Source organism: Cherax quadricarinatus, chromosome 3, assembly GCF_038502225.1.
Source record: "Cherax quadricarinatus isolate ZL_2023a chromosome 3, ASM3850222v1, whole genome shotgun sequence".
NCBI classification, from domain to species: Eukaryota; Metazoa; Arthropoda; class Malacostraca; order Decapoda; family Parastacidae; genus Cherax; species Cherax quadricarinatus.
This window is the reverse complement of record NC_091294.1, coordinates 22931500-22958760: the sequence shown is the minus strand read 5'-3', so window position 1 is coordinate 22958760 and position 27261 is coordinate 22931500. Positions and strand designations below refer to the sequence as shown.

The window sequence follows — 27261 nt, the reverse complement described above, 5'->3', positions numbered from 1 at the left end:
CTCCCATCAAGCATTAGGGGAATTGCCAATAAACCCCTGGCTGCCTTCAAGAGAGAGCTGGACAGATACCTAAAGTCAGTGCCGGATCAGCCGGGCTGTGGCTCGTACGTTGGACTGCGTGCGGCCAGCAGTAACAGCCTAGTTGATCAGGCCCTGATCCATCGGGAGGCCTGGTCATGGACCGGGCCGCGGGGGCGTTGATCCCCGGAATAACCTCCAGGTAACCTGTATGGCTGTATCTCTGGTGCAGTGATAAGTTGTGTACACCTGTATGACTGTATCTCTGGTGCAGTGATAAGTTGTGTGCACCTGTATGGTTGTATCTCTGGTGCAGTGATAAGTTGTGTGCACCTGTATGACTGTATCTCTGGTGCAGTGATAAGTTGTGTGCACCTGTATGACTGTATCTCTGGTGCAGTGATAAGATGTGTGCACCTGTATGGTTGAATCTCTGGTGCAGTGATAAGTTGTGTACACCTGTATGACTGTATCACTGGTGCAGTGATAAGTTGTGTGCACCTGTATGGTTGTATCTATGGTGCAGTGATAAGTTGTGTACACCTGTATGACTGTATCACTGGTGCAGTGATAAGTTGTGTGCACCTGTATGGTTGTATCTCTGGTGCAGTGATAAGATGTGTGCACCTGTATGGTTGAATCTCTGGTGCAGTGATAAGTTGTGTACACCTGTATGACTGTATCACTGGTGCAGTGATAAGTTGTGTGCACCTGTATGGTTGTATCTATGGTGCAGTGATAAGTTGTGTACACCTGTATGACTGTATCACTGGTGCAGTGATAAGTTGTGTGCACCTGTATGGTTGTATCTCTGGTGCAGTGATAAGTTGTGTACACCTGTATGACTGTATCACTGGTGCAGTGATAAGTTGTGTGCACCTGTATGGTTGTATCTCTGGTGCAGTGATAAGTTGTGTACACCTGTATGACTGTATCGCTGGTGCAGTGATAAGTTGTGTGCACCTGTATGACTGTATCGCTGGTGCAGTGATAAGTTGTGTGCACCTGTATGGCTGTATCTCTGGTGCAGTGATAAGTTGTGTGCACCTGTATGACTGTATCGCTGGTGCAGTGATAAGTTGTGTGCACCTGTATGACTGTATCTCTGGTGCAGTGATAAGTTGTGTGCACCTGTATGGCTGTATCTCTGGTGCAGTGATAAGTTGTGTGCACCTGTATGGCTGTATCTCTGGTGCAGTGATAAGTTGTGTGCACCTGTATGGCTGTATCTCTGGTGCAGTGATAAGTTGTGTGCACCTGTATGGCTGTATATCTGGTGCAGTGATAAGTTGTGTGCACCTGTATGGTTGTATCTCTGGTGCAGTGATAAGTTGTGTGCACCTGTATGGCTGTATATCTGGTGCAGTGATAAGTTGTGTGCACCTGTATGGCTGTATATCTGGTGCAGTGATAAGTTGTGTGCACCTGTATGGTTGTATCTCTGGTGCAGTGATAAGTTGTGTGCACCTGTATGGCTGTATATCTGGTGCAGTGATAAGTTGTGTGCACCTGTATGGTTGTATCTCTGGTGCAGTGATAAGTTGTGTGCACCTGTATGGTTGTATCTCTGGTGCAGTGATAAGTTGTGTGCACCTGTATGGCTGTATCTCTGGTGCAGTGATAAGTTGTGTGCACCTGTATGACTGTATCTCTGGTGCAGTGATAAGTTGTGTGCACCTGTATGGCTGTATCACTGGTGCAGTGATAAGTTGTGTGCACCTGTATGGCTGTATCACTGGTGCAGTGATAAGTTGTGTGCACCTGTATGGCTGTATCACTGGTGCAGTGATAAGTTGTGTGCACCTGTATGGCTGTATCACTGGTGCAGTGATAAGTTGTGTGCACCTGTATGACTGTATCACTGGTGCAGTGATAAGTTGGCCTCAAAATTTCCACTTTAAGCACAGTTTTCATCGACTTGTTTGTAGTTTATTGGGTTCAAAATCTAAATTAAGTTAAATGTAAACATGAGCAGAAACAGAATAAAATGAACGAATATAATGAGTAACTGGAACTAATGAAGAGAAAACTCCAATAAAGTAACTCAGTTTGTTCAGGTATTATGTTGGTTCAGTTTGTTCAGGTATTATGTTGGTTCAGTTTGTTCAGGTATTATGTTGGTTCAGTTTGTTCAGGTATTATGTTGGTTCAGTTTGTTCAGGTATTATGTTAGTTCAGTTTGTTCAGGTATTATGTTGGTTCAGTTTGTTCAGGTATTATGTTGGTTCAGTTTGTTCAGGTATTATGTTGGTTCAGTTTGTTCAGGTATTATGTTGGTTCAGTTTGTTCAGGTATTATGTTGGTTCAGTTTGTTCAGGTATTATGTTAGTTCAGTTTGTTCAGGTATTATGTTGGTTCAGTTTGTTCAGGTATTATGTTGGTTCAGTTTGTTCAGGTATTATGTTGGTTCAGTTTGTTCAGGTATTATGTTTCAGTTTGTTCAGGTATTATGTTGGTTCAGTTTGTTCAGGTATTATGTTGGTTCAGTTTGTTCAGGTATTATGTTGGTTCAGTTTGTTCAGGTATTATGTTGGTTCAGTTTGTTCAGGTATTATGTTGGTTCAGTTTGTTCAGGTATTATGTTAGTTCAGTTTGTTCAGGTATTATGTTGGTTCAGTTTGTTCAGGTATTATGTTGGTTCAGTTTGTTCAGGTATTATGTTGGTTCAGTTTGTTCAGGTATTATGTTGGTTCAGTTTGTTCAGGTATTATGTTGGTTCAGTTTGTTCAGGTATTATGTTGGTTCAGTTTGTTCAGGTATTATGTTGGTTCAGTTTGTTCAGGTATTATGTTGGTTCAGTTTGTTCAGGTATTATGTTAGTTCAGTTTGTTCAGGTATTATGTTGGTTCAGTTTGTTCAGGTATTATGTTGGTTCAGTTTGTTCAGGTGTTATGTTGGTTCAGTTTGTTCAGGTATTATGTTTCAGTTTGTTCAGGTATTATGTTGGTTCAGTTTGTTCAGGTATTATGTTGGTTCAGTTTGTTCAGGTATTAGTTTGTTCAGGTATTATGTTGGTTCAGTTTGTTCAGGTTCAGTTTGTTCAGGTATTATGTTAGTTCAGTTTGTTCAGGTATTATGTTGGTTCAGTTTGTTCAGGTATTATGTTGGTTCAGTTTGTTCAGGTATTATGTTGGTTCAGTTTGTTCAACTAGTAACACTTAATTATAATATTATTATACTAGTAACACTTAATTATAATATTATTATACTAGTAACACTTAATTATAATATTATTATACTAGTAACACTTAATTATAATATTATTATACTAGTAACACTTAATTATAATATTATTATACTAGTAACACTTAATTATAATATTATTATACTAGTAACACTTAATTATAATATTATTATACTAGTAACACTTAATTATAATATTATTATACTAGTAACACTTAATTATAATATTATTATAAGTGTCTTTGTTGGTCACTCACGTTACATCACAAAATTCAACATTCACTATTATCACACTAGTAACACTTAATTATAATATTATTATACTAGTAACACTTAATTATAATATTATTATACTAGTAACACTTAATTATAATATTATTATACTAGTAACACTTAATTATAATATTATTATACTAGTAACACTTAATTATAATATTATTACACTAGTAACACTTAATTATAATATTATCACACTAGTAACACTTAATTATAATATTATTATACTAGTAACACTTAATTATAATATTATCACACTAGTAACACTTAATTATAATATTATTATACTAGTAACACTTAATTATAATATTATTATACTAGTAACACTTAATTATAATATTATCACACTAGTAACACTTAATTATAATATTATCACACTAGTAACACTTAATTATAATATTATCACACTAGTAACACTTAATTATCACATAACCTTGATATTCTATATCTTATTAAGAAGGTCTTCAGTTCTCTTCTAAAAGTTTAAAAGTAAAATACCAAAAAACTAAATAGAATCTGAATTCATGTGAAAAAGTTAGCTGTTAGCATTTAGCGTTAACTTCCACTATTTTTTTTTTTTTGGCCATTTAGCAGTTTAACATTAGTGGAGCTAATTTTTTAGTTAGCAGATTAGTGGTTAGCAAAGCTAACTTTTCGATTAGCTGTGCCCACCACTGCTAGTGCTGCAACGTGACTATTTCCCATACACTCCCATACCTTCTATTTTCTATCAGTTTAAAATCCTAGACATGTCAACAATGGCCCTCTTGATTGAGTTGGCAAATGCTACACCCCAGCCCCAGAGAGATGTACCCCATCCCTTCTATACATATCATGTTTCCCATAAAAGTTGTCCCAGTTGTCAGTGAATGGGATTGCAAGTTCCTTGTAGTATCTGTCTAACCAGCAATTTACACCATTTGCCCTAGACAACCATTCATTGCCCACTCCCCTTCTAGGCAAGATGCTACATATGATTGGGACCCCTCCCTTAGACCTAAATAAATTTATAGCTGACCTGTACTTAACTAGCAGCTCTTCTCTCCTACCCTTCCCGATATTATTTCCACCAGCACTGAGACAGATAAAGGGCTTGTTCCCATTACCTGACATGATATTATCCAACCTGCTGACTATGTCACCAACACCAGCTCCAAGAAAACACACTCTCTGTCTCACCTTCTTATTCCTATTACAAAAAGCACAGTCCATGTATCTTACCTGTGAGTCACCAACCACAAGAATGCGCTTACCTCTATTAGCAGGGGAAGTAGTACCATTACCTTCACTGACGGCTCAAGTACACTCATCATGAAGAATAGAGAAGCAATTTCCTACCTTCACATCTTCTCTCTTAACTTTCCTTATTTTGATGCTGCCCTCATTACTAGGAACCACTCGCCACTTGTATCAGGTGCTGGACTGCTCCTCACTGCTGGGAGCCTTTTTGTCCTCACCCCCTTCAGCCACAATGTTGGTAGCCTCATTCTCCTCACCCACTCCAGCCACCTCACACTCTCAAACCCATCGAGGTGAACCTTCAACCTCTAACCTCAGATTTTAAAACCTTGCAGAAGCAAGCCATGGCTTTATAACCCTCCACACTAATCCCCAAAGCAGCTCAGGACTGTATGCCCTCTTGTGACCACTGACCAACTAACCTATTTTTAAAACTACACAAGGTTTTAGATCCAATGACGCTACTTGGGAGTTTGTTTCACTCATCCACAACTCTGTTACCAGTACTTTCCTATATCTTTCCCGAACTTAAATTTTTCCAACTTGAAACCAAAATACTCTGAACGTGCCAAATCCCCGAGGAACTGTGTTGAGAGAGATATGAAAGTAACCATAACAGGACCTAGTAGCAGCTATAAAACCAAGAAGTTCCACCCACTCTAATACTTACCGACCACCAGACAGTTTTAATGTCATCATCACTGAACAAGGAGTGTGGGGCCTCTATGCACCATAGCAGCAGCACTTAATAAATCTTCCTAGTTATGGGATGCTACCACTGGAAATCCTTGTCAGTACTTGGCGTCAGTACAGCGCGAAATCTTTCACCACGAAAGCGTGGATGCTTAAGAGAAGTCTCCTTACCTACCACTATCAGTACTCTGCCACCTAGATGCCTGAGCAATGATGTTTTCCTTTAAGTAGAGCTGTACCACTTAGACTCCTGCAGTAGCTATTCACAGTAAGTTGCACCATCACTTAAAGATAAAAAAAAGTAAATCGGTAGGCCTTCCACTTCCCTCCTCTCCCCACGTTACACACACACACACACACACACACACACACACACACACACACACACACACACACATATACTATATTACCACTATATTGTATTTGTACATTTACTGAAGTTTAAACAATTTATTTTGATGTAGAATAAAACAAAACCTGAGAACATTTTGAATATTATTTTTATTATTATTAACATTCTGCTGCTGCAGGATGACGGACGGGCCATTTTCTACGACGTGTCGCATCCACGGTGCGACGAACATCCACGAAGACACGTCGTACACTCTGGAGAACTCGGACAAGAGTCCTACCTTCAGAGGCACCTTCCAGCACACTCTCCCTCACTGCTCCCCTGAGGTTCACCGCACCTGCTGGTGTGTTAACTTCATCGCTGAGCACACCAGACTCAAGGAGGACTCCACCAAGGTCACTCACTGCCTCTCTTATTGTTATTACCTTTAGGGCGGGAAGCGCTAAACCTTTTGGGGGTCTTACAGCACTTGGGGGGAACGAGAGACAGACTCCGTCCAAGGAAGGGGAAGATAATTCTTATTAGTATTATTTTTATATTTAGGGAGGAAGTGCTAAGCCCTTAGGGGTCATATAGTGATTGGGGAATGGGAGTTAATCGGGGTTTGATCCAAGGAAGTGGAGGATAAGTCCAATTTCTTGGACCAAGAGCCCTCACCAGCATCAAGGACATCCCTTCATAGGAGTTACTTGTTATGCTAATAAGCGGCAAAATGAAATTTGTGGCATTGATTAAGACGACGTTTCGCCCACCTGGAACTTTATAAACACTTGCTGGGCGAAACGTTTTCTCAGTAAACACATCAATTTCATATTAAATCTTATTCACATATTTGTCTGCAGAGTCTCCCAGGGATATCTTATCCGCTTGTTTTAATCTCCCCTTGTTGCCGGTGAAGGGCTCTTGATCCAAGTTACTGGAACCTGCCCCCTTCCCTGAATTGAACCTGAATGCCTCTCCCATTTCCCAGGTGCTATATGGCCCCTACGGATTTAGCGCCCCCGCATGATTATAAGAAACTGTTCCAGGAAATTGTCTGTTCTCGTCAGACTTGTCTTATTCTCTGTGCTCGGTGTTACCTTCATAAAGTAGCGCTAGACCCGTAGGGGGGTTCAAAGAGTCCCTGAACCCACGGAAGGTAATCAACTCTGATCAAAGAGAATGAGGGTGATAACTCCGGGTGTGTGGACCAAGAGCCCTTCACCAACATCAAGGTCCCTCCCTCGAGGACTTTTATTCTCCAGTTTGACTGTTTTTAATCTCCTTTAAGTTTATTCGCAAGTTCTGTAAGATTTATTCAGTATTAACGTTGGTAGACACTACCCAAAATATGTTGGGTAAGAAGGACACAAGTGCAACCATTGTGACATTTTATTGTGGCAACGTTTCGCTCTCCAGGAGCTTCATCAAGCTGATGTAGACATTACGCTCTCCAGGAGCTTCATCAAGCTGATGTAGACATTACAACGACACAGAGGGTATATACAGGTATTAGAGTGAGGTATTGTACTTGTGCAAGGTACTGAGGTACAAGGTACTGAGGTACAAGGTACTGAGGTACAAGGTACTGAGGTACAAGGTACTGAGGTACAAGGTAGAGAGGTACAAGGTACTGAGGTACAAGGTACTGAGGTACAAGGTACTGAGGTACAAGGTACTGAGGTACAAGGTAGAGAGGTACAAGGTACTGAGGTACAAGGTACTGAGGTACAAGGTACTGAGGTACAAGGTACTGAGGTACAAGGTAGAGAGGTACAAGGTACTGAGGTACAAGGTACTGAGGTACAAGGTACTGAGGTACAAGGTACTGAGGTACAAGGTACTGAGGTACAAGGTACTGAGGTACAAGGTACTGAGGTACAAGGTACTGAGGTACAAGGTACTGAGGTACAAGGTAGTGAGGTACAAGGTAGTGAGGTACAAGGTAGTGAGGTACAAGGTACTGAGGTACAAGGTACTGAGGTACAAGGTACTGAGGTACAAGGTACTGAGGTACAAGGTAGTGAGGTACAAGGTACTGAGGTACAAGGTACTGAGGTACAAGGTAGTGAGGTACAAGGTACTGAGGTACAAGGTACTGAGGTACAAGGTAGTGAGGTACAAGGTACTGAGGTACAAGGTACTGAGGTACAAGGTACTGAGGTACAAGGTACTGAGGTACAAGGTACTGAGGTACAAGGTACTGAGGTACAAGGTACTGAGGTACAAGGTACTGAGGTACAAGGTACTGAGGTACAAGGTAGTGAGGTACAAGGTAGTGAGGTACAAGGTACTGAGGTACAAGGTACTGAGGTACAAGGTACTGAGGTACAAGGTACTGAGGTACAAGGTAGTGAGGTACAAGGTAGTGAGGTACAAGATACTGAGGTACAAGGTACTGATGTACAAGGTACTGAGGTACAAGGTAGTGAGGTACAAGGTAGTGAGGTACAAGGTACTGAGGTACAAGGTAGTGAGGTACAAGGTAGTGAGGTACAAGGTACTGAGGTACAAGGTACTGAGGTACAATGTAGTGAGGTACAAGGTACTGAGGTACAAGGTAGTGAGGTACAAGGTACTGAGGTACAAGGTACTGAGGTACAAGGTACTGAGGTACAAGGTACTGAGGTACAAGGTACTGAGGTACAAGGTTCTGAGGTACAAGGTACTGAGGTACAAGGTAGTGAGGTACAAGGTAGTGAGGTACAAGGTAGTGAGGTACAAGGTACTCAGGTACAAGGTACTCAGGTACAAGGTACTCAGGTACAAGGTACTCAGGTACAAGGTACTCAGGTACAAGGTAGTGAGGTACAAGGTACTGAGGTACAAGGTACTGACGTAAAGGGAGTGAGGTACAAGGTACTGAGGTACAAGGTACTGAGGTACAAAGTACTGACGTACGAGTACTGACGTAAAGGGAGTGAGGTACAGGGTACTGAGGTACAAAGTACTGACGTACAAGGTACAAGGTACTGAGGTACAAGGTACTGAGGTACAAGGTAGTGAGGTACAAGGTAGTGAGGTACAAGGTAGTGAGGTACAAGGTAGTGAGGTACAAGGTAGTGAGGTACAAGGTAGTGAGGTACAAGGTACTGAGGTACAAGGTACTGAGGTACAAGGTACTGAGGTACAAAGTACTGAGGTACAAGGTAGTGAGGTACAAGGTACTGAGGTAAAGGTACTGAGATACAAGGTAGTGAGGTACAAGGTACTGAGATACAAGGTAGTGAGGTACAAGGTACTGAGGTACAAGGTACTGAGGTAAAAGTTACTGAGGTACAAGGTACTGAGGTACAAGGTACTGAGATACAAGGTACTGAGGTACAAGGTACTGAGGTACAAGTTACTAGGTACAAGATAGTGAGGTACAAGGTACTGAGGTACAAGGTACTGAGGTACAAGGTACTGAGGTACAAGGTACTGAGGTACAAGGTACTGAGATACAACTTAGTAAGGTACAAGGTACTGAGGTACAAGGTATTGAGGTACAAGGTATTGAGGTACAAGGTACTGAGGTACAAGGTACTGAGGTACAAAGTACTGACGTACAAGGTTGTGAGGTACAAGGCACTGAGGTACAAGGTACTGAGGTACAAGGTACTGAGGTACAAGGTAGTGAGGTACAAGGTACTGAGGAACAAAGTACTGAGGTACAAGGTACTGAGGTGCAAGGTACTGAGGTACAAGGTACTGAGGTAAAAGGTAGTGAGGTACAAGGTACTGAGGTACAAGGTACTGAGGTAAAAGGTACTGAGTTACAAGGTAGTGAGGTACAAGGTACTGAGGTACAAGGTACTGAGGTACAAGGTAGTGAGGTACAAGGTACTAAGGTACAAGGTAGTGAGGTACAAGGTACTGAGGCACAAGGTACTGACGTACAAGGTACTGAGGTAAAAGGTAGTGAGGTACAGGGTACTGAGGTACAAGGTACTGAGGTACAAGGTAGTGAGGTACAAGGTACTGAGGTACAAGGTACTGAGGTACAATGTACTGAGGTACAAGGTAGTGAGGTATAAGGTAGTGAAGTACAAGGTACTTAGGTACAAAGTAGTGAGGTACAAGGTACTGAGGTACAAGGTAGTGAGGTATAAGGTAGTGAGGTACAAGATACTGAGGTACAAAGTAGTGAGGTACAAGGTACTGAGGTACAAGGTAGTGAGGTATAAGGTAGTGAGGTACAAGGTACTGAGGTACAAAGTAGTGAGGTACAAGGTACTGAGGTACAAGGTACTGAGGTACAAGGTAGTAAGGTACAAGGTACTGAGGTACAAGGTTCTGAGGATCAAGGTACTGAGGTGCAAGGTTCTGAGGTACAAGGTACTGAGGTACAAGGTACTGAGGTACAATGTACTGAGGTAAAAGGTAGTGAGGTACAAGGTAGTGAGCTACAAGGTACTGAGGTACAAGGTACTGAGGGACAAGGCAGTGAGGTATAAGGTAGTAAGGTACAAGGTAGTGAGGTACAAGGTACTGAGGTACAAGCTAGTGAGGTATAAGGTAGTGAAGTACAAGGTACTTAGGTACAAAGTAGTGAGGTACAAGGTACTGAGGTACAAGGTAGTGAGGTATAAGGTAGTGAGGTACAAGGTACTGAGGTACAAAGTAGTGAGGTACAAGGTACTGAGGTACAAGGTACTGAGGTACAAGGTAGTAAGGTACAAGGTACTGAGGTACAAGGTTCTGAGGATCAAGATACTGAGGTGCAAGGTTCTGAGGTACAAGGTACTGAGGTACAAGGTACTGAGGTACAATGTACTGAGGTAAAAGGTAGTGAGGTACAAGGTAGTGAGCTATAAGGTACTGAGGTACAAGGTACTGAGGTATAAGGTAGTGATGTATAAGGTAGTAAGGTACAAGGTAGTGAGGTACAAGGTACTGAGGTATAAGGTAGTGAGGTACAATGGAGTGAGGTACAAAGTAGTGAGGTACAGGGTACTGAGGAGCAAGGTACTGAGGAATAAAGTAGTAAGGTACAAGGTACTGAGGTACAAGGTACTGAGGTACAAGGTAGTGAGGTACAAAGTACTGAGGCACAAGGTACTGATGTATAAGGTAGTTAGATGCGAGGTATTGAGGAATAAGTCGTGAGGTACAAGGTACAGAGGTACAAGGTATTGAGGTACAATTTACTGAGGTACAAGTTAGTGAGGTACAAGATACTAAGGTACAAAGTAGTGAGATACGAGGTAGTGAGGTACAAGGTAGTGAGGTACAAGGTACTGAGGTAAAAGGTACTAAGGTATAAGGTAGTAAAGTACAAGGTAGTGAGGTACAAGGTACTGAGGTACAAGGTACTAAGGTATAAGGTAGTAAGGTACAAGGTAGTGAGGTACAAGGTACTGCGGTACAAGGTACTGAGGTATAAGGTAGTAAGGTACAAGGTAGTGAGGTACAAAGTACAAGGTACTGAGGTATAAGGTAATGAGGCACAAGGTACTCTGGTACAAAGTAGTGAGGTGCAAGATACTGAGGTATAAGGTAATGAGGCACAAGGTACTCTGGTAGAAGGCAGTGAGGTACAAGGTAGTGAGGCACAAGTTAGTGAGGTACAAGGTACTGAGGTACAAGGTAATAAGGTACAAGGTAGTGAGGTACAAGGTATTGAGGTACAAGGTACTGAGGTACAAGGTACTGAGGTACAAGGTACTGAGGTACAAGGTACTGAGGTACAAGATACTGAGGTATAAGGTAGTGAGGTACAAGGTAGTGAGGTACAAAGTAGTGAGATACGAGGTAGTGAGGTACAAGGTAGTGAGGTACAAGGTACTGAGGTAAAAGGTACTAAGGTATAAGGTAGTAAAGTACAAGGTAGTGAGGTACAAGGTACTGAGGTACAAGGTACTGAGGTATAAGGTAGTAAGGTACAAGGTAGTGAGGTACAAGGTACTGAGGTACAAGGTACTGAGGTATAAGGTAGTAAGGTTCAAGGTAGTGAGGTACAAGGTAATGCGGTACAAGGTACTGAGGTATAAGGTAGTAAGGTACAAGGTAGTGAGGTACAAGGTACAAGGTACTGAGCTATAAGGTAATGAGGCACAAGGTACTCTGGTACAAAGTAGCGAGGTACAAGATACTGAGGTATAAGGTAATGAGGCACAAGGTACTCTGGTAGAAGGCAGTGAGGTACAAGGTAGTGAGGCACAAGTTAGTGAGGTACAAGGTACTGAGGTACAAGGTAATAAGGTACAAGGTAGTGAGGTACAAGGTATTGAGGTACAAGGTACTGAGGTACAAGGTACTGAGGTACAAGGTACTGAGGTACAAGGTACTGAGGTACAAGGTACTGAGGTACAAGATACTGAGGTATAAGGTAGTGAGGTACAAGGTAGTGAGGTACAAGGTAGTGAGGCACAAGGTAGTGAGGTATAAGGTACTGAGGTACAAGGTACTTAGGTGCAAAGTACTGAGGTACAAGGTACTGAGGTACAAGGTACTGAGGTATAAGGTAGTGAGGCACAAGGTAGTGAGGTACAAGGTAGTGAGGTACAAGGTACTGAGGTATAAGGTAGTGAGTTACAATATATTGAGGTACAAGGTACTGAGGTACAAGGTACTGAGGTACAAGGTAGTGAGGTATAAGGTAGTGAGGTACAAGGTATTGAGGTACAAGGTAATGAGGTAGAAGGTACTGAGGTATAAGGTAGTAAGGTACAAGGTACTGAGGTACAAGGTACTGAGGTACAAGGTACTGAGGTACAAGGTAGTGAGGTACAAGGTACTGAGATACAAGGTACTGAGGTACAAGGTTCTGAGGTACAAGGTGCTGAGGTACAAGGTACTGAGGTACAAGGTACTGAGGTAAAAGGTAGTGAGGTACAAGGTAGTGACGTACAAGGTGCTGAGGTACAAGGTACTGAGGTATAAGGTATTGAGGTACAAGGGAGTGAGGTACAAGGTAGTGAGGTACAGGGTACTGAGGAGCAAGGTACTGTGGTATAAAGTAGTAAGGTACAAGGTAGTGAGGTACAAGGTACTGAGGTACAAGGTACTGAGGTACAAGGTACTGATTTATAAGGTAGTGAGATGCGAGGTAGTGAGGTACAATTTACTGAGGTATAAGGTAGTGAGGTACAAGGTTCTGAGGTACAAGGTACTGAGGTACAAGGTACTGAGGTACAAGATACTGAGGTACAACGTAGTGAGATACGAGGTAGTGAGGTACCTGGTAGTGAGGTACAAGGTACTGAGATATAAGGTAGTGAGGAACAAGGTAGTGAGGTACAAGGTACTGAGGTAGAAGGTAGTGAGGTACAAGGCAGTGAGGTACAAGGCACTGAGGTATGAGGTAGTAAGGTGCAAGGTAGTGAGGTACAAGGTGCTGAGGTACAAGGTACTGAGGTATAAGGTAGTAAGGTACAAGGTAGTGAGGTACAAGGTACTGAGGTAAAAGGTAATGAGGTACAAGGTACTCTGGTACAAGGTAGTAAGGTATAAGGTAGTGAGGTAGTGAGGTACAAGGCAGTGAGGTACAAGGCACTGAGGTATGAGGTAGTAAGGTACAAGGTAGTGAGGTACAAGGTGCTGAGGTACAAGGTACTGAGGTATAAGGTAGTAAGGTACAAGGTAGTGAGGTACAAGGTACTGAGGTAAAAGGTAATGAGGTACAAGGTAGTAAGGTATAAGGTAGTGAGGTACAAGGTAGTGAGGTACAAGGTACTGAGGTATAAGGTAATAATGTACAAGGTAGTGAGGTACAAGGTTTTGAGGTACAAGGTAGTGAGGTACAAGGTAGTGAGGTACAAGGTACTGAGGTACAAGGTACTGATGTACAAAGTACTGAGGTACAAGGTACTGAGGTATAAGGTAGTGAGGTACAAGGTACTGAGGTACAAGGTAGTGAGGTACAAGGTAGTGAGGTATAAGGTAGTGAGGTACAAGGTACTGAGGTACAAGGTAGTGAGGTACAAGGTACTGAGGTAGAAGGTACTGATGTACAAAGTACTTAGGTACAAGGTACTGAGGTATAAGGTAGTGAGGTACAAGATAGTTAGGTACAAGGTTGTGAGGTACAAGGTAGTGAGGTACAAAGTAGTGAGGTACAAGGTAGTGAGTTACAATGTATTGAGGTACAAGGTACTGAGGTACAAGGTACTGAGGTACAAGGTAGTGAGGTATAAGGTAGTAAGGCACAAGGTAGTGGGGTGGAAGGTACTGAGGTACAAGGTAGTGAGGTACAAGGTACTGAGGTACAAGGTGCTGAGGTTCAAGGTAGTGAGGTACAAGGTAGTAAGGTACAAGGTACTAAGGTACAAGGTAGTGAGGCACAAGGTAGTTATGTATAATTTAGTGAGGTACAAGGTAGTGAGGTACAAGGTACTGAGGTATAAGGTAGTAAGGTACAAGGTACTGAGGTACAAGGTACTGAGATACAAGGTACTGAGGTACAAGGTAGCAAGGTACAAGGTACTGAGGTATAAGGTAGTGAGGTACAAGGTACTGACGTACAAGGTAGTGAGGTACAAGTTACTGAGGTACAAGGTAGTGAGGTACAAGGTATTGAGGTATAAGGTAGTAAGGTACAAGGTACTGAGGTACAAGGTACTGAGATACAAGGTACTGAGGTACAAGGTAGCAAGGTACAAGGTACTGAGGTACAAAGTACTGAGATACAAGGTACTGAGGTACAAGGTAGCAAGGTACAAGGTACTGAGGTACAAGGTACTAAGGTACAAGGTACTGAGGTACAAGGTAGTGAGGTACAAGGTACTGAGGTACAAGGTACTGAGGTATAAGGTAGTGATGTATAAGGTAGTAAGGTACAAGGTAGTGAGGTACAAGGTACTGAGCTATAAGGTAGTGAGGTACAAGGTACTGAGGTACAAGGTGCTGAGGTTCAAGGTAGTGAGGTACAAGGTAGTAAGGTACAAGGTACTAAGGTACAAGGTAGTGAGGCACAAGGTAGTTAGGTATAATTTAGTGAGGTACAAGGTAGTGAGGTACAAGGTAGTGAGGTACAAGGTACTGAGGTACAAGGTATTGAGGTACAAGGTAGTGAGGTACAAGATAGTGAGGTACAAGGTAGTTAGGTATGAGGTAGTGAAGTACAACGTAGTGAGGTACAAGGTACTGAGGTACAAGGTAATGAGATACAAGGTAGTGAGGTACAAAGTACTGAGGTAAAAGGTAGTGAGGTATAAGGTACTGAGGTACAAAGTAGTGAGGTACAAGCTAGTGAGGTACAAGATAGTGAGGTACAAGGCAGTGAGGTACAACGTACTGAGGTACAAGGTAATGAGATTCAAGGTATTGAGGTACAAGGTACTGAGGTACAAGGTAGTGAGATACAAGGTAGTGAGGTACAAAGTACTGAGGTACAAGGTAGTGAGGTACAAGGTAGTTAGTTTCAAGATAGTGAGGTACAAGGCAGTAAGGTACAACGTACTGAGTAACAAGGTAGTGAGATACAAGGTAGTGAGGTACGAGGTACCGAGGTACGAGGTACCGAGGTACAAGTTAGTGAGATACAAGGTAGTGAGGTACAAGGTAGTGAGGTACAAGGAAGTGAGGTACAAGATAGTGAGGTACAAGGCAGTGAGGTGCAAGGTAGTGAGGTACAAGGCATTGAGGTAAAAGGTAGTGAGATTCAAGGTAGTGAGGTATAAGGTAATGAGATACAAGATAGTGAGGTACAAGATAGTGAGGTACAAGATAGTGAGGTGCAAGGCAGTGAGGTACAAGGTAGTGAGGTACAGGGTAGTGAGGTACAAGGTAGTGAGGTACAAAGTAGTGAGATAAATGTAGTGAGGTACAAGGTAGAGTGGTACAGGGTAGTGAGGTGCAAGTTAGTAAGGTACAAGGTACTGACGTACAAGTTACCGAGGTCAAGGTAGTGAGGTACAAGGTAGTAAGGTACAATTAAGTGAGGTACAAGATAGTGAGGTACAAGGCAGTGAGGTACAAGGTAGTGAGGTACAAGGTATTGACGTAAAAGGCAATGAGATTCAAGGTAGTGAGGTATAAGGTAATGAGATACAAGATAGTGAGGTACAAGATAGTGAGGTGCAAGGCAGTGATGCACAAGGTAGTGAGGTACAGGGTAGTGAGGTACAAGGTAGTGAGGTACAAGGTACTTAGGTAAAAGGTATTGAACTACAAGGCTGTGAGGTAAAAGTTAGTGAGGTACAACGTACCGAGGTACAAGGTAGTGAGGTACAAAGTAGTGAGATAAATGTAGTGAGGTACAAAGTAGAGAGGTACAGGGTAGTGAGGTGCAAGGTAGTAAGGTACAAGGTACTGAGGTACAAGTTACCGAGGTCAAGGTAGTGAGGTACAAGGTACTGAGGTACAAGGTACTGAGGTACAAAGTAGTGAGCTACAAGGTAGTGAGTTACAAGGCAGTGAGGTACAAGGCAGTGAGGTACAAGGCACCTCACTCTAATACCTATATATACCCTGTGTGTCCATGTATTGCTTACATCAGCTTGGTGAAGCTCGTCTTGAGCGTAACCTTGCCACAATAAAATATCACATTACCCTACTTTACATAACAATATGGTTGATTGTACACGAAGATAAAAAAAAATCAGAGTATAGGTAAGACCCTTGTGGGGTGAGGTGGGAAGTGGGGATAGGGAAAGAATAAGCTGGCGAGAGGAAAGGTTGAGTGAGAGGGAGAGAACCAGAGCTTAACCCAGTTGCTAGGTCGATAGTGGATCAGGAGGCCAGGAGACTGGACTAGGCGAGGATGACTGATAAGTTGTGTGGGCAGACGAGCGCCGACAAGGTACCAGCGACAACATCTAGTGTGGGGTTAGGGGTAACAACTGTGCAAGGTACCAGAGACAACATCTAGTGTGGGGTTAGGGGTAACAACTGTGCAAGGTACCAGAGACAACATCTAGTGTGGGGTTAGGGGTAACAACTGTGCAAGGTAGCAGCGACAACATCTAGTGTGGGGTTAGGGGCAACAACTGTGCAAGGTACCAGAGACAACATCTAGTGTGGGGTTAGGGGTAACAACTGTGCAAGGTACCAGAGACAACATCTAGTGTGGGGTTAGGGGCAACAACTGTGCAAGGTACCAGAGACAACATCTAGTGTGGGGTTAGGGGTAACAACTGTGCAAGGTACCAGAGACAACATCTAGTGTGGGGTTAGGGGTAACAACTGTGCAAGGTAGCAGTGACAACATCTAGTGTGGGGTTAGGGGTAACAACTGTGCAAGGTACCAGAGACAACATCTAGTGTGGGGTTAGGGGTAACAACTGTGCAAGGTAGCAGTGACAACATCTAGTGTGGGGTTAGGGGTAACAACTGTACAAGGTAGCAGCGACAACATCTAGTGTGGGGTTAGGGGTAACAACTGTACAAGGTAGCAGCGACAACATCTAGTGTGGGGTTAGGGGTAACAACTGTGCAAGGTAGCAGTGACAACATCTAGTGTGGGGTTAGGGGTAACAACTGTACAAGGTAGCAGCGACAACATCTAGTGTGGGGTTAGGGGTAACAACTGTGCAAGGTACCAGAGACAACATCTAGTGTGGGGTTAGGGGTAACAACTGTGCAAGGTACCAGAGACAACATCTAGTGTGGGGTTAGGGGTAACAACTGTGCAAGGTACCAGAGACAACATCTAGTGTGGGGTTAGGGGTAACAACTGTACAAGGTAGCAGCGACAACATCTAGTGTGGGGTTAGGGGCAACAACTGTGCAAGGTAGCAGCGACAACATCTAGTGTGGGGTTAGGGGTAACAACTGTGCAAGGTAGCAGCGACAACATCTAGTGTGGGGTTAGGGGTAACAACTGTGCAAGGTAGCAGCGACAACATCTTTTTTGGGGTTAGGGGTTAACAACTGTGCAAGGTACCAGCGACAACATCTAGTGTGGGGTTAGGGGTAACAACTGTGCAAGGTACCAGCGACAACATCTAGTGTGGGGTTATGGGTAACAACTGTGCAAGGTAGCAGCGACAACATCTAGTGTGGGGTTAGGGGTTAACAACTGTGCAAGGTAGCAGCGACAACATCTAGTGTGGGGTTAGGGGTAACAACTGTGCAAGGTAGCAGCGACAACATCTAGTGTGGGGTTAGGGGTAACAACTGTGCAAGGTAGCAGCGACAACATCTAGTGTGGGGTTAGGGGTAACAACTGTGCAAGGTAGCAGCGACAACATCTAGTGTGGGGTTAGGGGTAACAACTGTGCAAGGTAGCAGCGACAACATCTAGTGTGGGGTTAGGGGTAACAACTGTGCAAGGTAGCAGCGACAACATCTAGTGTGGGGTTAGGGGTAACAACTGTGCAAGGTAGCAGCGACAACATCTAGTGTGGGGTTAAGGGTAACAACTGTGCAAGGTAGCAGTGACAACATCTAGTGTGGGGTTAGGGGTTAACAACTGTGCAAGGTAGCAGCGACAACATCTAGTGTGGGGTTAGGGGTAACAACTGTGCAAGGTACCAGAGACAACATCTAGTGTGGGGTTAGGGGTAACAACTGTGCAAGGTAGCAGCGACAACATCTAGTGTGGGGTTAGGGGTTAACAACTGTGCAAGGTACCAGCGACAACATCTAGTGTGGGGTTAGGGGTTAACAACTGTGCAAGGTAGCAGCGACAACATCTAGTGTGGGGTTAGGGGTAACAACTGTGCAAGGTAGCAGCGACAACATCTAGTGTGGGGTTAGGGGTAACAACTGTGCAAGGTAGCAGCGACAACATCTAGTGTGGGGTTAGGGGTAACAACTGTGCAAGGTACCAGCGACAACATCTAGTGTGGGGTTAGGAGTAACAACTGTGCAAGGTAGCAGCGACAACATCTAGTGTGGGGTTAGGGGTAACAACTGTACAAGGTAGCAGCGACAACATCTAGTGTGGGGTTAGGGGTAACAACTGTGCAAGGTAGCAGCGACAACATCTAGTGTGGGGTTAGGGGTAACAACTGTACAAGGTACCAGCGACAACATCTAGTGTGGGGTTAGGGGTAACAACTGTACAAGGTAGCAGCGACAACATCTAATGTGGGGTTAGGGGTAACAACTGTGCAAGGTAGCAGCGACAACATCTAGTGTGGGGTTAGGGGTAACAACTGTGCAAGGTAGCAGCGACAACATCTAGTGTGGGGTTAGGGGTAACAACTGTACAAGGTAGCAGCGACAACATCTAATGTGGGGTTAGGGGTAACAACTGTGCAAGGTAGCAGCGACAACATCTAGTGTGGGGTTAGGGGTAACAACAGAACACGAAGAAAGGTTTCTCTATCAGCCTCGCATGAAATATGGGCTAGTTTTAAGTAGGTTGATGCAGCTGTGACAGGTCTTCTGAGATAAAAAAAAGTCTCTGTGGGCACTGAAGGGAAAACCAGAGGTACTCTGTGGGGATGAGTGCGTTACCACAACTGCCACAGGGTCAAGGTACAGTTGAAGGGAAAGTTACGTGTGAGTGAACAAGGGATTGGTAGGGAGTTTTGTTAACTTTTATTTTTATATTTTATTGAGAGCATATCTTATACAGACATAATACAATAATGTTTTTACCACTTAATATATCATTGCTTAGTTAATCTTAAGTTAATTTTAAGCCTGCTCATAATGCTCTGCATACAAGGGGCTTTGGCATGTTACACTGTATTATCTTTGTACTTCACTGTATCATCTTCAAATTAATAAATAAATAAATAAATAAATACATATATATAGTACAAAACTGTTGAGAACAATAAGTACTGGTGGAGTTCTGAACCTTTGAGATTTTGGAGGAAGAGGCGAATAATAAGGTGGAGTAGATCTTATGAATTTAGAAATATGTGAAATGGAAAAGGGTGAAGTGATGGTAATAATGGGAGGTGAAGAGGTAAGAACGTCGGCGGTGAGAACTTCATAAGGACTGAGCACAGGGGCGACTGTGAGAGAGGTTTCAGCAAAGTGTTGTGGGCATCGGTTAGCTCTGGAGTAGAAGAGTCGTGGTAACCTTCGCTGGAGACCAAGTTGAGTCACTGCTTTAGTGCATGACACCTCCTCTTTTTCTCTGAAATACCGAATTTTGTTCCCTCGAAAGAAATTGAGCATCGGCAGCAGTATGCGATGTGTGCTTTTTTTCCATTTAAGTCAAGTAGGAGAGTTGGTCGTAGGACGGATTCTTATGATCAGATGCACCAAATATTGGGAGATCAGTAATATTTGGCTGGGTGACCAAGGCACCAATATTGTTTGTATTATGGTGTTGGTCAGAGTCTCCACACATGTAAGTGCTGTCTCGCTGTATAAATCAAGGTCAGTGTATCAACATCACTTGGATAATATCCTCGACCTCAAGCAGGAGGTTTCAGAGGTCAAGTTGCCGTGAATGTTCTAGCCACATTGTAATAAAGTTGGTAGAATTACCGACAATATGTAAAGTAAAAGGACACAAGTGCAACTAATGTGACATTTATTGTGGCAACGTTTCGCTCTCCAGGAGCTTTATCAAGCCATTACAAACAACACACGGACACAGAGGGTATATAAAGGCTCAGAGTGAGGTGCAATACTAGTGAGATACCATTTCGATGTTCACTAGTGGTAGTGGTAGTAGTAGTAGTAGTAGTAGTAGTAGTAGTAGTAGTAGTAGTAGTAGTAGTAGTAGTAGTAGTAGTAGTAGTAGTAGTAGTAGTAGTAGTAGTAGTGGTAGTGACAAAAGTAATACAATATGATAGAGCAATTAATTCGTACATGAGTAAAAGGATATAAAAGCTATTACTTGGGTAACATAAAAATAGGTTGGACAAATATAGACTGGAAAGAGGCAGCTTGTTTCAGTGTTCACTCTCTGTAATGTGCTTTGTGTAGTATAACAGGAGAGACTATGTGATGGCAGGGTTTACTGTTTTCAGGAGGATTCTTGCTAAGACTTCGGAGATGGTGAAGCTGCCGTTGTTTTGTTTAATTGTATTTGAAACAGCGATCAGTGCTGATTCGAGGCACTTGCGTCTGCGGAAATTAGTTTCTTTGATCACTAATTGGGCGTCTCTGAATTTCATGAGATGATTGGTGGAATTTCGGTGTTGTACACAGGCGTTGTTCAAGTTATCGTTCCTACATGCGTAAATGTGTTCATTGAGGCGGGTGTCGAGGTTTCTTGCTGTTTCACCTACGTAAATCTTGTCACAGCCTCCACAGGGTATAGTGTAAACTCCTGCATTGACTGGTTCGTGGTGCTTGGATTTTGTCCTGGTTAGATCCTTTATTGAAGTGCTAGAAGCGATGGCGACTCTGGTGTTAGCTTGTGAAAGTACTTTTGAGACGTTCAGTGCAACCTGGCTGTTGGGAAGAATTATAACTTTGTTGGGAGTGGTGTTGATGCGTGGAGAATTAATGATCTGAAGAGCTCTTTTCTTGCAGTCTTTGATGAAAAAAGAAGGAAAATGTAACTCAGTGAATGTTTGGTGAATGTATGTACATTCCTCGTCAAGAAACTCAGGACTACAAATTCGGTATGCTCTTAGGAAAAACCCGATGATGATGCCTCTTTTGGTCTTGGTATCTTGACTGGAATAGAAGTGTGTGAGATCATTTTTATTGGTGGGTTTCCGATAAACTTGAAATCTTAGGTTGTTGTCTACTTTGTGAATGAGGACGTCGAGGAAAGGTAGCTTGTCATTGGACTCTTCTTCTAGTGTAAACTGGATCGCCGGTTCAACTGCGTTGAGCCTTGCCTGAAGATCCCGTACATCAAAACGTTTTGGAGTTATTACGAGGACATCGTCCACGTAACGTAACCAAGTGACGCTTGAAGGGACGATGTTGGCGAAGTGTTCGGACTCTAGGTGTTCCATGTATAAGTTGGCTAGGACGGCACTTATGAGGGACCCCATTCCCATGCCGTAGGTTTGTTTATAGAGCTTGTTATTGAAAGAAAAACAGTTGAAATTAACACAGAGTTCAATCAAGTCAACAAAATCTCCGGGAGGTAGAGGAAGATTAAGGTCCTGATTGACTTTACGTCGTAGAACCTCGATTGCTTTTTTGGTAGGTACTTTTGTGAAGAGGGAAGTCATATCCAAACTGCTTAGTTTCTTGTTACGGATGGAGAGGTTACGGATCAACACCACTCCCAACAAAGTTGTAATTCTTCCCAACAGCCAGGTTGCACTGAACGTCTCAAAAGTACTTTCACAAGCTAACACCAGAGTCGCCATCGCTTCTAGCACTTCAATAAAGGATCTAACCAGGACAAAATCCAAGCACCACGAACCAGTCAATGCAGGAGTTTACACTATACCCTGTGGAGGCTGTGACAAGATTTACGTAGGCGAAACAGCAAGAAACCTCGACACCCGCCTCAATGAACACATTTACGCATGTAGGAACGATAACTTGAACAACGCCTGTGTACAACACCGAAATTCCACCAATCATCTCATGAAATTCAGAGACGCCCAATTAGTGATCAAAGAAACTAATTTCCGCAGACGCAAGTGCCTCGAATCAGCACTGATCGCTGTTTCAAATACAATTAAACAAAACAACGGCAGCTTCACCATCTCCGAAGTCTTAGCAAGAATCCTCCTGAAAACAGTAAACCCTGCCATCACATAGTCTCTCCTGTTATACTACACAAAGCACATTACAGAGAGTGAACACTGAAACAAGCTGCCTCTTTCCAGTCTATATTTGTCCAACCTATTTTTATGTTACCTAAGTAATAGCTTTTATATCCTTTTACTCATGTACGAATTAATTGCTCTACCATATTGTATTACTTTTGTCACTACTACTACTACTACTACTACTACTACTACTACTACTACTACTACTACTACTACTACTACCACTACCACTAGTGAACATCGAAATGGTACCTCACTAGTATTGCACCTCACTCTGAGCCTTTATATACCCTCTGTGTCCGTGTGTTGTTTGTAATGGCTTGATAAAGCTCCTGGAGAGCGAAACGTTACCACAATAAATGTCACATTAGTTGCACTTGTGTCCTTTTACTAGCCACATTGTGTAAATTCTTGCTTAATTATAGTGTGTAGGATAAGGACAGTACCACAGTTCGAGTGAAGAAGGAATGGCTGTGTACTGAGATTGGGAAACTGTAAATAGACGGAATATGGGAAAGACCACCCTTGTCTGCACTATGGACGGCACCAGTACTCATCCCACTCTTGACGGCATGGTTAGTTAGTTTAATATGTTTATTATGCACCCCATACCCATCCTGTGGGCGGTAGTCAAAAGATTACAGAGGTACATAATGGGTCCAGGGACTGGGCCTCAAAGTTTTGATAGCTGAGCAAGTTACAGAGGTAATGAATTCACAATTTACAAAGGTAATGAACTCACAATTTACAAAGGTAATGAACTCGAAGGATGCAGTTTGGCCACCACGTCTCATGAGTGCTTTGCTAATGTCATGCTAGGCCTGGAGTTTTACGACTCATTTGCCATAGGTTCTAACCCCATCCGTACCGTGGGGCGTGGGGTTAGATTCGTGTTTCTTAGGATAAAAGCGAGAAGGTATGTCACTTAGTGTCAGGATCGTCTAGTATATGTTGAGATTGTTTGGACGATGGATTCCAGCTGCCGTGACATTTAAACGATTCCCCCAAAAATCAATGTTGAGTCATGGGAGAAGCCAGGATCAAGGTCGGAGTAAAGCGAAGGTCACAAGTATCAAAGGGCTCGGGGAATGCAGGGTCAGACGACAAAGGATTTCCCGAAAGCGGTACCTGTAATAGGGTCTGAGGAGAGTCCGTCAGCGCGGAGGGTAGTCAACCGTGCGTGTAGGATGATTATTAACCATACAACATTAACAGTTTCCTTCAGTTTCCTATTTCCCTTCCCACCACCAATCCCAACAAGGTAAGGCTTAACTATTGACTAAAACAAACCACTCCAGGACTAATATATATATATATATGTATATATATATATATATATATATATATATATATATATATATATATATATATATATATATATATATATATATATATATATATATATATATATATATATATATATATATATATATATATATATATATGCAAGCGACTAACAATAAGCTAAATGGCAACCACAGACCCTAAATGGTAATTACTCACTGATGCTGCTTAGGTCCGAGCCGAATACATTGCTCCACTAAACAAGGAAGAAAGACGCTACACCAGCCACTTGATTCATGGGAAACCAACAATGAACCTCCCGTCTGACCTCAATTTTCTTATCAAAGAAATGTAATGCCACCTCCGGGCCACAGCTCTACCGGCGTGCTCAACTTCCAGCCAAAGGAAAAACAAGGAAAAGATTGAACGCCTTGCACTGCAAATGCGCAGGACAGTATTCAGTTTAGTCTGCACATGTCATGGACTTTCTGAGGGAGTCGAAGCCCGCTCAGTACGACCATGACAACGAATCCCTTGAAGTGCGTTAATGATGAACTAGAAAAAGCCTACATCCAACATTCCTTGAAGTGGTTTCAGGTTGGTGCCAACTTACAGTCGCACAGCTTGACACCTGCTTTCTACACTATAGGTGCTGGTGGTACGATTAACATGGTCCTATGACAATGCAATACTAGACTCTCAAATGTGAAATAATAATCAATTTCTGTTGTAGAGTTCACAAGGTTCCTGACTTCCCTCCCCCCCCCCTCCTCCCTTTCCCAGTTGTTTTGTTTCCAGCTGCCCCCAAGTACGATGTGGGTGGCACTGGTCCAGCTGGCACCTGCTGACCTCCTCACTCTGGTATTGGTAGTCTGAGCTCAGCTGGTTACAAACTTTTCTGCTACTGAGAATTGCAAAGAAAAAAATGGAGATGAATGTTTTTTTCTTTGAGTGACTTTGTTGGGACGGGAAATTGTTAATGAATTTTTGTTATTAGAGCCAAGTGTACACTTTCACTGTACGATATTATCCCATCATATGACTTGATCCAAGGAACTGGAGTTATATTCCCCTTAATCAGATAAAACCTGATTGTCCCTTTTCCACTCTTCCCAGTCACCTGACGCGGTGCGTCCGTTGAGGGTTTAGCGCTTCCCTATTAATGTAGTTATTGTATAATCATGGGGAAGCACTAAACTTGTAAGGGCCATTCATTGCTGGGGAACAGAGGGTAAAGGAGTTTGATGCAAGGGAGCTCAGGATAGCTCCAGTTCTTTGAATCATGACTCCTGCAGGAGCATCAAGACATCGTCCCCTGGAAGGTGAACAATATTACTGCACAACAATTAGAGACCAATAATAAATAATAGCAGAATAACAATTAAAATAAAACAATAATTAAACATTAAGTATCCTTTTAAATATTTCAGGTTAAGGAGGACTGGAAGTATGTGGCAATGGTGCTGGATCGTCTCTTCCTGTGGATCTTCACCCTGGCAGTGCTGGTAGGCACAGCCGGTATCATCCTCCAGGCTCCTTCACTCTATGATGATCGTGTACCTCTTGATAAAAAACTGTCCGAAGTGTACCGTGCACGCCTCATTGATGACTAAGGTTGTTTTGATTGGGCATAAACAACCCCTCCTAATCCCCTCCACCCCACCAGACTCTAGCTTCCGAAGACAGGTGCCTAAAAAAGGATTTTGCAGAGCATCGTCCGTGGATACCATATCCACACAACACGGTGATGGTGGGCAGTCTGGCGGATAGAGTTTCCTGCGTCGTATCCACCTGCCAGAGACTTCTCCATCATCCAGTGATTTGAGCTGAAGCTCTGGTAGCCTCCCAGGAAGGTTCTATGTGTTTGTGTCAGAAATAGCTCTTGTGTCAGATGATGCAGTACTTAAATAAGACAAATGCAGAAAAAGATTGTTATACAATACAGCCATCTGGTGGCACTGGGAGTTGGGTTAACTTTAGGAAAATCACAAGTAGGGCTGTAGACGAGCCAATTTTTGTATATGCCATAACAGTTTTGATATGTGAAATGAAAAATATACAGTGTCTGTAATAATACATATGCTGTGGAAAATATATACAATGTATATGTACAATCACACACACATACAATATACACACAGCTGGAAGGAGGTGCTACGTAGTGTACCACAACCACTGGAAACTTTAGCAAATTTTATGAGAAACAAAAGACTGACAACAGGACATCAACATTTTGCACTTCTTCAGTTACATATGTGAAAATAAACAGAAACAAGCGCGCTCGCACGCACGCGCACACACACACACACACACACACGCACACACACACACACACACACACACACACACACACACACACACACACACACACACACACACACACACACACACACACACACACACACACACACACACACACACACACACACACACACACACACACACACACACACACACACACACACACACATACACACACACACACTCACGCACATGCAGAATTCATACACAGCTTTAGAAAGAGGTACGATAAAGCTCTTGGAGCACGGAGAGAGTGGACCTAGTAGCGATCAGCGAAGAGGTGGGGTCGGGAGCTGTGACTCGGCCCCTGCAACTACATATAGGTGAGTACATACACACACACACACACACACACACACACACACACACACACACACACACACACTCACACACACACACACAAACACGCACACACAAACACACACACAAACACACACACACAAACACTAGGTCAAGCACATCAAGAAACTGGAGAAAGTGCAGAGATTTGCAGAAAGACTAGTCCCGGAGCTAAGGGGTGTGACCGATGAGGAGAAGTTAAGGGAACTCATACTGATGACACTGGAGGACAGGGGAACTAGGGATGATTTGATAACGACATACAAAATACGGAGAGGAAGTGACAAGGTGAACAAGGACAGGATGTTTCAGAGACGAGAAATAGCAACTAGAGGCTCTCAGCTGGAAGTTGAGGGATGTTAGGAAGTATTTCTTCAGTCTTAGAGTTGTCGGAAAGTGGAACAACCTGGAGAGTGAAGTGGTAAAGACGGGATCCATACACAGCTTTAAGAAAACGTACGACAGGGCTCTTGTAGCCGAGGAAGAGTGGACCTACTCGGCACCTCACTACAACACCTGCAACATCACCACACTACATAAGCAACGCTACCAGACAACGCCTGACCAGGGAAGAGGCGGGACCAGGAGCTGTGAATCGACCCCTTCAACCACATATAGGTGTGAACATTAAAATGGTATAAAATACCGACAGGTTGTTAGGTAAGACACATATGCAACAGTTAGGTATCTTTATTTCGAAACGTTTCGCCTACACAGTAGGCTTCTTCAGTCGAGTACAGAAAAGTTGATAGAAGCAGAAGATACTTGAAGACGATGTAATCAGTCCATCACCCTTAAAGTTTTGAGGTGGTCAGTCCCTCAGTCTGGAGAAGAGTATTGTTCCATAGCCTGAAACAATATGGAGTTGAAGTGACAGGAACAATGCTCTTCTCCAGACTGAGGGATTGACCACCTCAAAACTTTAAGGGTGATGGACTGATTACATCGTCTTCAAGTATCTTCTGCTTCTATCAACTTTTCTGTACTCGACTGAAGAAGCCTACTGTGTAGGCGAAACGTTTCGAAATAAAGATACCTAACTGGTGCATATGTGTCTTACCTAACACATATAAGTGT

At 43.0% G+C, this 27261-nt stretch overlaps 1 protein-coding gene across 1 annotated transcript in view; it reads left to right on the top strand.

The window, feature by feature from the left end:
- The window catches only part of LOC128684080 (acetylcholine receptor subunit alpha-like), a 1252714-nt gene extending 1225811 nt beyond the window's left edge, over positions 1-26903 (top strand). The window contains exons 10-11 of the mRNA XM_070090806.1: positions 5940-6156; positions 24975-26903. Of these exons, the coding sequence (XP_069946907.1) occupies positions 5940-6156; positions 24975-25157 (400 nt within the window). The 3' untranslated portion in view covers positions 25158-26903. The remainder of the gene's footprint in view (positions 1-5939; positions 6157-24974) is intronic.
- Positions 26904-27261: the final 358 nt, after the last annotated feature.